This window comes from Mastigoproctus giganteus, chromosome 12, assembly GCF_048544385.1.
Source record: "Mastigoproctus giganteus isolate SK-2022 chromosome 12, ASM4854438v1, whole genome shotgun sequence".
Taxonomy (NCBI): Eukaryota; Metazoa; Arthropoda; class Arachnida; order Uropygi; family Thelyphonidae; genus Mastigoproctus; species Mastigoproctus giganteus.
In genome coordinates this window covers 122,313,294-122,326,095 of record NC_143586.1, presented here as the reverse complement: position 1 = coordinate 122,326,095, position 12,802 = coordinate 122,313,294, and the positions used below count along the sequence as shown (strand labels likewise).

At 38.4% G+C, this 12,802-nt stretch overlaps 1 protein-coding gene across 1 annotated transcript in view; it reads left to right on the top strand.

Moving 5' to 3' along the window:
• The window catches only part of LOC150077384 (uncharacterized), a 389,065-nt gene that overhangs the window by 208,278 nt on the left and 167,985 nt on the right, over nt 1-12,802 (top strand). Inside the window, exon 11 of the mRNA XM_090385883.1 lies at nt 10,794-10,898. Coding sequence (XP_090242009.1) covers nt 10,794-10,898 — 105 coding nt within the window. The remainder of the gene's footprint in view (nt 1-10,793; nt 10,899-12,802) is intronic.

Here is a 12,802-nt window from a genome sequence, read left to right as displayed (position 1 = left end):
AAAACCTAAAATCACTTATAAGCTTTAGGGGGGAGTAAAAGTGGGTTGCGATGAGAAAGACTTTGGGAGTTATAATTCATTCATTGAAGTTTTCCATGCAATGTACTGTATTTCCTCATGTATAAGACGCACCCTTTTTCGAAAAATTTGGGGTCTAAAAACTGGGTGCGTCTTATACAGTGGTTGTAGATTTTTTTTTTACTTGCATTTTTCGCGCTTGTCTTTGTGCTCATTGTTTCTCACTTGTTACCTGTATATTAGGTTACGTTTTGCTACGTTCTGCCCAGAAATGGCTCAGAAAAGATTTTCGTACAGTGCTGAATTCAAATTAAAAGTGATCCAGTCTGCAAAAGTGAATGGAAATCGTGCTGCTGAACATAAGTTTGGAACTCCTCCAACTGAGAAAAAAATCTGAGACTGGCTACAGGAAGAAGAAACCCTACTGAAAATGCCACAGCAGAAGAAGGCCATGAGAGGCAAGTCAGCAAAATGGCCTGATTTAGAGAAGGAATTGAAGATATGGATTGAAGAGCAAAGGGAAATTGGAATTCTTGTGTCCACAAAGATGGTTCAGCATGAAGCAAGAAGAATTGCTGATGAAAAAGAAGTTACTGATTTCAGAGGAGGACACAATTGTAATACACTTTGTAATACAAAGGAGGACACAATATGTAATATATTTTGGGCCCGAAAATTAAGGTGTGTCTTATATATGGGGAAATACGGTAAATAGGCAACTTGAAAGTCAAAAGGTGTTCTGCCCATGGTCTGCAGGATTTTTGCTAATAGCAAGAAGGACATTATTATCCCTCCGTACAACATGATGGTTAAACTGCATTTTCGATATCGTATTCACCTAAAAAGGAATTCCTGGAACTTATAGAGAGGGTTCAAAGAAGGGATTTGAAGTTCATCTATGAGTATTGGGTTGTCAAACAGTGGAATTGAGTTCATCTGTGAGCAGTGAGTTGCCTGTCGCAGTGACAGAAGCATTGAATATGACTAAACTTAAAGCCTAACTGGATAAAATTACCTTCTGGAAATGGTATGAATATTCTTCAGTCTGTCAATTTGACACAGAAAAAAAAAGTGTCCGATTCCTTGCATCATTAGGCCTTAATTCAGTAATTAGCAATAGTCCTTAATATTAGCAATGGCTGCATGGTGTAAGGAAACCTATGGCTTATGCCAAGAAGAAAATAAAAATAAAAATCAGCCAAGAAAAAAATAAAAATTATAATAATAAGAAGAAGAAAATTAAAAATAAATAAATAATTACTAAGAGAAAAGGAAATAGAGAACCTATGCATCTCCCTCCTTCCGTAGGTAATTATTAGTATTAGCAATGGCCACATGGTGCAAAGAAGCCTATGGCTTATGCTGCACCAGCCAAAAAAAAAAAAATAATAAATAATAAATATATATATATAGTAATAATAATTATCCAGCTGACCTTTAAATTTCAGACTGGCAGCCTCTGCCACCCATGTAGTTAACTTATTCCAGTAATTTATAACTTGCTGGCTAAAATAAAACTTCCTGCAAACAGTCTAAATGTCTCCCCCATAACTTGAAATTATGGCCCCTAGTTCTAGAATCATTTATAACCGTGAAAATTTCATCCTTATTCATTTTGCTTATGCCTCTCAGAGCCTTAAACACCTCAATCAAGTCTCCTCTAAGGTGCCTAGTTTCCAAGCCCTGCAACTCACATATTCGAAGTCTCATATGGACTGTCTACAATGCTTGGAGATCTTCATATCTAACCGTATTGTAATACCAAGTACCTTTCCTCCACTACCAGCTTTAGTTCAACTCTGCCAAGTATATAAGTTATTTTGCGGTTACTGTTCCCCAATTGCAATACCTTACACTTTGCTGGATTAAAGCATACCTTCCATTTTTCTGACCATCCGTGAAGTCTATCTAGGTCATTCTGAAGAAGCTTTGCTTGGCGGTTATCATTTAGTAACACTACCAATCTTTACATCATCTGCAAATTTAGAAATCACGCCCCATGTCCCTTCATCGATGTCATTTATGAAAATCAAAAACAACAGTGGTCCTAATACTGATTCTTGGGGAACCCCACTTCTTACATCAACCCAATCTGAGGAATAACCATTTATCACAACCCTCTGCCTCCTGCCCTGAAGCCATCCTGCTATCCATCTAAGGATTTTCCCTGTGATTCCAAACTGTTCCAGCTTATAAAGTAACTGTTCATGTGGGTCTGAGTCAAATGCTTTGCTGAAATCCAAATAAACAATGTCGAAATTATTCCCTAAGTCCAGCTCTTGAGTGACATGTCAAAATAGCTAACCAGATTAGTTAAACGTGATTTTCCCTTTACAAAACTATGCTGAGTATCCTTCAGAATTCCATTTCTGTCTAAATGATCCTGAATTCCAACTTTGATCATTGTCTCCATAATTTTCCCTACTACTGAAGTTAGAGTGACAGTTCGATAATTTCCCACTTCACTCTTAGAACCACCCTTATGTATTGGAGATACATTGGCAGTTTTTGAATCCAACGAAATCACTCCCGAGTCCAGTGATGCTCTCATAATTAGCCTGAATGGTTCAATGCACTCACTTGCCGCCTCCCTTAAAATTATAGGTTGTATGCTTTCAATCAACCCAGGAGCCTTACTCGTCTGTAGGCTCAAAAATTTTTTCAGCTTCACTCCCATAACTGTTGAGTTCATCTGCAACTTCAGCTGGAGTATCTAAAACTACCCACACCCATTACATAAGGGTCTGATCTGGTTTGTCCTTCTCTTCTTTGCATTTATATATGTGAAGAATTCTTTATCCTCCCTCTTTGTCACAATTTCTCATAATCTGCCTTTGCCAGCCTAAACTTTTCAGTGGCATTATTACATATCAATTTGTAGCTGTTATTGGATTCAGTACTTTTTATTGCTCTTCTCCTTTTCCAACTTTTCCATACAATCCATTCTTCCTCGTGGGGTTTTTTTTTTTTTTTTTTTTTCATGGTATGTGGGATTTTTGGCTGCTGTAAAGGGATAAGTATTTTTAATTTTTACCGTATTCTTTGTTAATTAACATAGTGTTTTACACTATGTTAATTAACAAATGTTTCACATTGTTTTACAGAGATATTAAATAGGTTTAGTAGCGTTTGTTAGCTTCTTATTTTGAATTTAACCAGTGATTTTTGGAAGTTACGATTCCCAGTGTTGATGCCAATATTGCTGAACTAGCCGCCATATTGTGATCAATAAGAAATAGTGTAACGTATATATATATCTCGAACTGATAGCGTAAGGATAAAGTAAACATAATTGCCTCCTTTAATATAACTGGATAGATTCCATCCACCTGGGGGTGGATGGAATCTATCCAGTTATATTAAAGGAGGCAGCAAAGGAATTAAGCAAAACCTTAGCCATAATTATGAGACCTTCCTTGGACTCAGGGGAGGTAACTATTGACTGGAGATGTGCAAATGTGACCCCAATCCAGAAAGGGAGATACAGGTAATTACAGACCTGTTAGTTTAACTTCTGTTCCATGGAAATTAATGGAGGCACTGGTTAAATAAGCATTGCAGGATCATCTAGATCATCTAGTTATAGCTCTGACACGGAAAGGGTTTGTTAAGGGGAAGTCTTTCTGACCAATTTGTTGGATACTATGATGTCATAAAGGAACTGGATGCAGGGAATAATTTTGATATCCATATGTTTGGATCTTAGAAAGGCTTTTGATACTGTTGCACATGGAAGACTGCTGCACAAATTGGAGCAGTGTGGCATTGGAGGCAAATTGCTGCTTGGATAAAGGGATGGTTGAGTGGGAGAAGACAGTGGTAATCAATGGGCACTGCTCATCGTGGACTAATGTTATTAATGGAGTCCCTCAGGGTTTAGTGTTGAGTCCATTGTTGTTTTCTGTATTTATAAATGATATTGATGATGGTATATCAAGCTTAATGTCCAAGTTTGCAGACGATACAAAGGTTGGCAGTGTTGTTAAGGACACTACTGATGCTATGCTGCTGCAACAGGATCTGAAAAGGTTGAGCAGATGGGCTGAGAGGTGGCAAATGAAGTTTAACATTGACGAATGTAAAGTACTGCATATGGGAATCAGTAACCCGAGGGTAACGTATCAACCGTGTGGTACTACACTGATAGTGGTAGAGAGTGAAAAGGACCTGGGGGTAATTGTGCAGGCAGATATGAAGTTTTCTGAGCAGTGCAGACAGGGATAAGGAGGTGATTGTCCCCTCGTATAAGGCAATGGTCGGGCCACACCTTGAGTACTGTATACAGGTCTGGAGGCCTCATTTTAAGAAGGCTGTAGAGCTGTTGGAACGAGTACAGAGAAGGGCAACAAGATTAGTGAATGGAACAAAGGGTTGCTTTTACAAAGAAAGGCTTAAGTTTTGCAAATTACAGTGTCTGGAGACTAGGCACCAGGGAGGTGATCTGATTGAGGTGTATAAAGCCTTGAATGGTTTGAGCTTGCTCGATGCTGATGGCATTCTTCCTCTTGCTCAGAATAATCGACTGAGAGGGCATAAATTAAAATTGAGGAAAGACAGTTGTAGGATAGATGTGCAGAAGTTTGCATTTAGCCAGTGGGTGGTTGATTGATGAAACAAACGTCCATCTGTCGTTGTATTAGTTGATAGCTTAAATAGATTCAAGGCAGAACTAGACAAACATTTGGAACGAGTGGATGGGTGAAATAAGGGGTGTTTTTTTTTTTTTTTTTGCTGATGTGCCTTTGCTAATAATGCTAAAACTAGATAGCCTAATACGAAGCACCGTATTAGGAATATGTTAGCTTATTATAGTATTATCAATTAATCAAAAATAATATTACTTATTAAATTTCATTGTTAATTAAATTGTATTTAAACAGTAATCATGACCCAGACTAGAGCTGCGTAGCAAAGATCACAGACTAGCGAGGGTGCTGTGACTTGGGAGAAAAGAATAGAACAATTCTCCAATGCGTGACAGTCTTAAAAAATATGCAGAATGTGAAATGTTTGCCTACCTTTTTAAACCAGGACATGATCTAACAAGTAGGATGCCTTTGTGTGTGCTAGGTGTCTAGAGTCTAGTGTCTAGAAAGAAATTAGGTGCCAGCTCAGCGTTCTCATGGGCATCTATGAGAGTTTGAGGTGTAGGGTAAATGCCCTCGAAGAAGTTAATATGAGGGCCCATGAAACTCTCAGCTGTCGAGCTCAATGACAGAGCTCACTCCTGTGCTTCAGGCAACACAGAGGCAATCTCTAAATCAGAATGCACTAGTCCCAAAGGAACTAGTTTTTGTTGGTGACTCTATTGTCAGGGGGACAGGGAATATACTATGCAATCATCTTTTAAAGGCACAAAACATAATGATGTTGTTGTACATGTTGGAACTTATGACATTAACAGCCATTGTTTAAGCAGTGCCGTAAAAGATTGGCAGGTTTACTCAACAAGTACAGGTCAATGTTGAAAAAAAAGTCGTGGCTTAGGGTTGAATGTGAGAAAGTGTCTGAAATTCTGACCAGACACGATAGGAGGGAGTATATGATGAGAGCCTTGTCAATCAATTTGGCCCTGGAGAGATTGTTCAAGACTCAAGGGGTAGAATTTTTTTCAGCCTGTTTTGTGCTTGTTGACAGCAGAGACTGCTTCTACACGGATAGGGTACACTTAAATAGAAACGGCATAAAAATATTTGCTGATTCTATCGAGGTAAGGTTAGGTGGGTCGGAAAACTGCTAGCTTGGGGGGATACACAGATTAAAAGGTTAACAGTGGCCACAGGCAGAGGCAAAAGTGATTCTTACACTGCTTCTATTAGAATGAGCAGTATCTTGGAAAGCAAGGTAATGGGGATTTCCAGGAGTGCTGGGAGTCATAATGGAACAAGTAAATACATGGGCTGTGTTAGGGTAACTAAGAGTAGGAACAGGTGCATGTACACAGTGCTAGGAGTATAGTTAATAAATTTGATGAGCTTGTTGAAGTCAAGACATCAAAGACAGATATTGTTGGGATATCAAAGATGTGGTGTCACACAGATATAAGCAGTGCAGAATTGGAATTTGGGGAGTACAGTGTGTACTGAAAGGATAGACAGGACAGGAAGGGAGAAGGGGTTATGCTGTTAGTTAAGAAACACATAAAATCTAAGGAAGTGCATCCAATTGATGTTGGTGGATAATGCAATTTTGAGTCTGTTTGGTGTGACATAAGCACTGGGAAAGGAAAAATGAGAGTAGGTCTGTGTTATAGGCCTAATGAATCTAATGACTAAATCAAAATGTCTTATAATGGGGCCAGTAAATCAGAATGTCTTATAATGGGGGATTTTAACTTTCCAAATATTAACTGGAATATGTGGGTTGGTTACTCACACACTAGCAAGACTTTTGTGGATTTATTGGATGACTGTTTTCTACAGCAGTATGTTCGAGAGGCAACCAGAGGGAGTAATACTCTTGATACGATTAACAGCAGTGATTATTCATGCATTAAGAAATTGCAGATAAAGGAACCATTGGCTGACAATGATCACAATGTACTGATGTGGGAATTACTTAAAGATGTAACTCCCATCAAGGCTAAAGGAAAGGGCTTTCGCTTTTGTAAAGGTGACTACAGGAGTCTCAGACAGTTTTTAAATTCTGTGCAGTTGTATCAACTGATGATGTTACTGATGTTGAATTCTAAATGGGAAGCCTTCATGGACTTCATTTTGGAGGCTACTAGTCTTTTCATTCCAACTAAGGAATACGGTTCAAGGTTTAGGCCTAAATGGATGTCAGATGAATTAATGAGGTTTGTGGCAGAGAAGAAAAAATGTATGTGATGCATATAAAGTAATCAGGTGATACAGATGCCTATGGCAGATGTAAACTAGTCTGTAATCAATTGACAAAGGAGGTTAGGCATGCGAAGGCAGATTACGAGAAACCTTTGGCAAAGAATGCAAAGAAAAACAGCGGAGTTCTTATGGAAATTCTAGAAGGAGGGGGGTGAATCAGATTGGACCATTTAACATAGATGGCTTGACTATTGATGATCTTGCTCAGGTATCTGATAAACAGAATGAGTATTTTGCATCTACATTCACACATGATTAGTTATTCAATGAGGGGAGTACCAGAAGTTTATCAAACTCTAACAGGGAGCTAAGCAATTTTGTAATAACTGAGAGCAAAGTGGAGGAGAAATTGTTGAAGTTAATCATAAGGAAATCACCTGGGGTGGATCGGATCTATCCAATTATATTAAAGAAGGCAGCAAAGGAAGTAAGGAAACCTTTAGCCATAATTATGAGAGCTTCCTTGGACTCACGGGACGTCCCCATGGACTGGAGGTGTGCAAATGTATCACTTCACGAAGGGGGGGATTCAAAAGGTTACACAAGTAAGTACAGTCCTGCTAGTTTAACTTTTGTTCCCGGGAAAATAATGGAATCACTGGTGAAAGAAGCATTGCAGGATCATCTAGACAAGACCTGCAGTAATGGTTAAGACACAGGATGGGTTTGTTAAAGGGTGGTCTTGTCTAACCAGTTTGATTGGATACTATTATGTGGTCACAAAGGAACTGAATGCCAAAAATAATTTTGATATCATATACTTGGATTTCAGGAAAGCTTTTGATACTGTTGCACATGGAAGACTTCTGTACAAATTGAAGAGTACAGCAGTCTTCCATGTGCTGTAGAATGGCATTAAGGGTAAGTTGCTACAATGGATAAAGTGATGATTGAGCAGAAGACGACTGAGAGTGGTAAACAATGGACACTGCTCTTCGTGGACAAATGTTATTAGTGGAGTTCCCCAGGGTTCGGTGTTGGGCCCATTGTTGTTTTGTATATTTATCAGTGATATTCATGAAGGTATATCAGGTTTAATGTCGAAGTTTGCATATGATACAAAAGTTGGCAGGGTTGTTAACAACAGTAAAGACAGTATGCTACTCCAACTGGATCTAGATAAGTTGGGCAAGTGGGCTGAGCAGTGGCAACTGAAGTTTAACATTGACAAATGCAAAGTATTCAGTTTTTGCTACCCATATTGCACATGGGTAGCAAAAACTGAAGAGAAGCATGCCAACTTTGTGGTACTACACTCAGGGAAGTGAAAAAGACTTGGGGCTAATTCTACAGTCAAATATGAAGTTTGCTGAGCAGTTCAGATGGGCTACCAGGGCAGGTTATGGAGTCTTCTCAACGATATATAGGAATTTTGCTGGCTGGGACAGGGAGATGATTATCCTGTTATACAAGGCAATGGTCAGGCCACACCTAGAGTACTGTGTACAGTTCTGGAGGCCTCATTTTAGGAAGGTTGTAGAGTTGCTAGAACGAGTAGAAAGAAGGACAACAAGGTTTGTGAGGGGAACAAAGGGGTGCTCTTACCAAGAAAGGCTTAAGTTCTGCAAATTGTAGCACCTAGAGATTGGGCACCTGCAAAATGATCTGATTGAGGTGTATTGAATGGGTTGAGCAAGCTGAATGCTGATGGGATTCTTCCTCTTGCTCAGACTGAGAACCTGAGGGGACACAGTTTCAAATTGAGGAAAGATAGTTGTAGAATAGATGTGCGGAAATTTGCCTTTATCCAGCAGGTAGTTGATTGGTGGAACAGACTTCCATCTTTTGTTGTGGAAGCTGATAGCCTAAATATATTTAAGGCTGAGCTGGACAGGCATTTGGAATGAATGGGAGGGGGTTTTTTTCTGGCTTATGCTGCATAATGCATCGTATGCCTCTACTAATGCTAATAACCATTCAAGGCTTCTGTGATTTATATTTTAAAGGTATAAAGTAAAAAAAGTAAAGTGCAGCCATTATCAACCCACTGCAGGATGTAAGCCTCCTCAACAATTCATGCTGAGGGAAATGGACCATAATCTGCCACGGTGGTCCAGTGCAGGTTGGCAGATCGACCGTATTCAGCAGTCAGGGGCTTGAACCCCGGTCTACTCAAAGAGCGTGTGTTACTGCACTCCCACTCCTGCCCACTCGGCTAAGGAGGCCTTCAAAGGTATACCATAATTCAATCGTATTCTCTCTCTGTGAGATATCTACCCAGTTAATAGAGGCTATGTAGCATCTTAAGCCATCGTAATTTTCTTTCCTTCAATTATAACCCATTTCTTTTACTGCTACCTCTTTCTTCTTCTTCAGGCGCCTCCGTAGCCGGGTGGGAAGGAGCAGCAGTGCGTAGCACACGCTTCTTGATTAGACCAGGGTTCGAGCCCGTTACCACCAAATACAGAGGATGCGGAAAGGTCAGGGAATGACCACCACATATCCCGGAGCAATATGGCCTTAGTTGCTGATGCTCCTAAAAACCAAATAACAAACAAACCTCTTTCTTCTTCCTTCCTCTGTAGAACTCCGTGATCACTTTCTGATGCTGGTTCCTGTACTGTTGTTGTTATTTGGTTTTTAGGAGCATTAGCAACTAAGGCCATATTGCTCCGGGATATGCGGTGGTCATTCCCTGACCTTTCCGCATCCTCCGTATTTGGTGGTGACGGGCTCGAACCCCGGTCTAATCAAGAAGCGTGTGCTACGCACTGCTGCTCCTTCCCACCTAGGTTCCTGTACTGTCAACCCTATTATGTCATCTGGTTTATGGGTGATAGTGAAGTCTAGAATATTCTTTTCCCTACTACTTTCCCTGACATGTTGATATAAATAACAATCACCTTGTTCACTGGTGTCCAATGTATGGTCCACAGGCTGGATACGGCCCGGGAATAATTTTTATATGGCCCATGCAGAAAGTGAATAAAACAGCATTTTAAATTTTGAAAATTACCAACCAAAATTTTCTCATTAAATGTTAAGTTTTGTTTAGTAAATGTTATTGTATATTGTACTTAATAAAGTGTTGGAATATTTTCAATTTTAGGTGTATAATCATATTTATTTATTCCCCTTAACATTGACATCCTCTTTCAGATTGTAAATTTTTTTAAAGTAAGGTATGCTTTTAAAGAACAAAAGTAAAGTACTTTTAAAAAAACAAAAGTAAGTAATATTTTTATAATTTTAATAAAATCTAAAAAATAAATCACTGACACAGATTTGTTGCACATAAGTGTTGGGAATTTGCATTTTTTATATTTAGCCTGAATACAATAAAACATTAACATGAAAATAGAAACTTCCTTTTACGCGTAACAAAGTGGAAAATGTAACACGCTAATTTTTCTCAAATCACTCAGTGTGGCACCTGAAGAAACATATCTAACTTTGAATATGGCCCCCTCTATGAGAAAAGGTTAGCCACCACTGATTCTAGTTGATTTACAAATTTTGTCCACCATGTGAAGTTTTCTCCAATCAGTTAGAAGCAAATTAAAATCACTCATAATCAGATATTGATGCTTACTTGCCCATTCCATTTGCATGTAGAGGTTCTCATCTTAATCTTCACAATCACCTGGCCTGTAGATTACTCACATTCTCATATATAACATGTGAACCCCAGGGGCTAGACATGAGTATGGGCTTGACACACCCAGCGTCCTGAGCTGGATATCATCATTCTTCTCTTTCTTGATGATTCCTTTCTACTTCTCTCTCTCTTGGTAACTGGGAATTTTTTTTTTGGCTGGTGCAGCATAAGCCTCAGGCTTACTTGCACCATATGGCTAATAATAATAATAAACAGGTAACTGGAATGGCTGTTTACATCTTACTTTATTGTCTAATTATAGAATGGCCAGTAAGGTTGTTTATGTCTCTTTTGCAAACTAATTATACTTTTTTTTTGTTCTTTATTTATAGAAAGAAATTCAAGAACTGTCTTCATTATTGGTGGAGAAATTATCCTTTCTTGTTACTGGCCATCTTAGTATATCTGCCCTTGTAAGCTTGCTAATTCAGATACAGGTAAAATTAATAGCTTTAATTTTTAGTTTAATTCAAAAGTAAGAATTAGTATAAAATATTCTTAACTGATTATTGCTTATCATTATTGGAATGCATGATTTCTTAGGAATACATTTATTTAATTTGAAATTCCATGAAAAATTACTTGACTGAAGTAATCATATCCTGTTCTTTATCTTGTTAGTTTAACCAGAGTATTGGCTTCCCCCTTATAAGTTTATCAAATAGAAATCTGCTGTACACCAATGGAAACAGTGAAAGGAGTGAAGGTGGAGTTGGGTTTCTGGTCCATGAAGATTTTAAAAACAACATTTTGGAATTCAAAAGTACATCACCAAGGGTGTCAAGGCTAATACTCAAGATTTCTAAGAGGTACAAGCTAAAGATTATAATGATTTATGCACCAACATCGAGCCATGATGATGAAGAGGTTGAAGAAATGTACATCGAAATTGAGAGTCTTCTAGATGAGCAGAAAACCCACTACACTATTATTATGGGGGACTTCAATGCTGAGGTTGGAAAAAGGCAAAACAGCGCAGAAAGAGTAACTATAGGAAATTTTGGAATTGGTGAAAGAAATGAAAGAGGTGAAAGACTTGTGGAATTTGCAGAATCTCAAGGACTGTCAGTAATGAACACTTTTTTCAAGAAAAGGGTGAACAGAAAGTGGACATGGAAGAGTCCAAATGGATTAACAACTAATGAAATCGACTTCATCCTCACTAATAGAAGATATATTGTGAATGATGTTACCGTCCTGAATAAGGTAAATGTTGGAAGTGATCACAGAATGGTAAGATGTATACTTGATATAGATGTAGGAAAGGAAAGGAAAAAACTGACTCGAGTAAATAATACAAAGGTCTTTGAGATAACAGAGGAGGAGGAGAAAAAGCAGTATGTACTGGAACTTAAAAACAAGTTTGAGCTTCTGCAGACTGCTCAGGACCAAGATATCGACGAGGAATATTAAAACTTTATGAAAGTGATAAAGCCCAAGAAACCTATAGGGAAACAGAAATCCAAAGAAGAAAAAATTAGTCAAGAAACACTTGTCATGATGAACCGAAGACGACAAATGAAGAGCAAGAAAGACACTGACAGGGAGAAAATTGAGTATACTGAGTTATGCAAAGCCATTAGAAAGAGACTCAGAGAGGACATAAGAAGATTTAACACAAGAAAAGTAGAACAAGCATTAAGGGAAAACAAAGGATTTAAATCAGCAGCCATGAGCAGTAATACAGAAAGACAAATGATACTGAAACTGAAGAATAGCGATGGTTTACTTATAAACAGCAGAGAAGGCATAATTCAAATAGCAGAAGACTACTATAGAGAATTATACATGGAGCGAGGGGATGATACCAGCAGTGAGGAAGATGGATTGCAAAGTAGCAACACATACGACATACCCGATATTCTTCCTGATGAGGTAGAACATGCATTGAAGAAAATGAAGAATCGGAAAGCCCCGAGGGAAGATGAAGTTACTGTAGAGTTGTTAAAATTGGGAGGAAGAGACATAACACAAAAACTGGCAAGGCTCTTCACAAAGTGCATTAGAAAAGGTGTGATGCCTAAGCAGTGGAATAATGCAATCATAGTTTTGCTGCATAAGAAAGGAGATAAATCAGAAATTGGAAATTATAGACCAATTAGCTTGTTATCCCACATCCAGAAGTTGTTCACAACGGTCATTACTAACAGATTAGAAAAAATACTTGATGAGAATCAACCGAAAGAGCAAGCTGGCTTTAGGACAGGATTCTCAACTATGGATCACCTTCACGTAATATCACAGCTAATGGAGAAAGCAAATGAATATAAAACACTATTATGCCTGGCATTTGTGGATTATGAAAAGGCATTTGACTCCATGCAGCATAAGGCAATGTTTC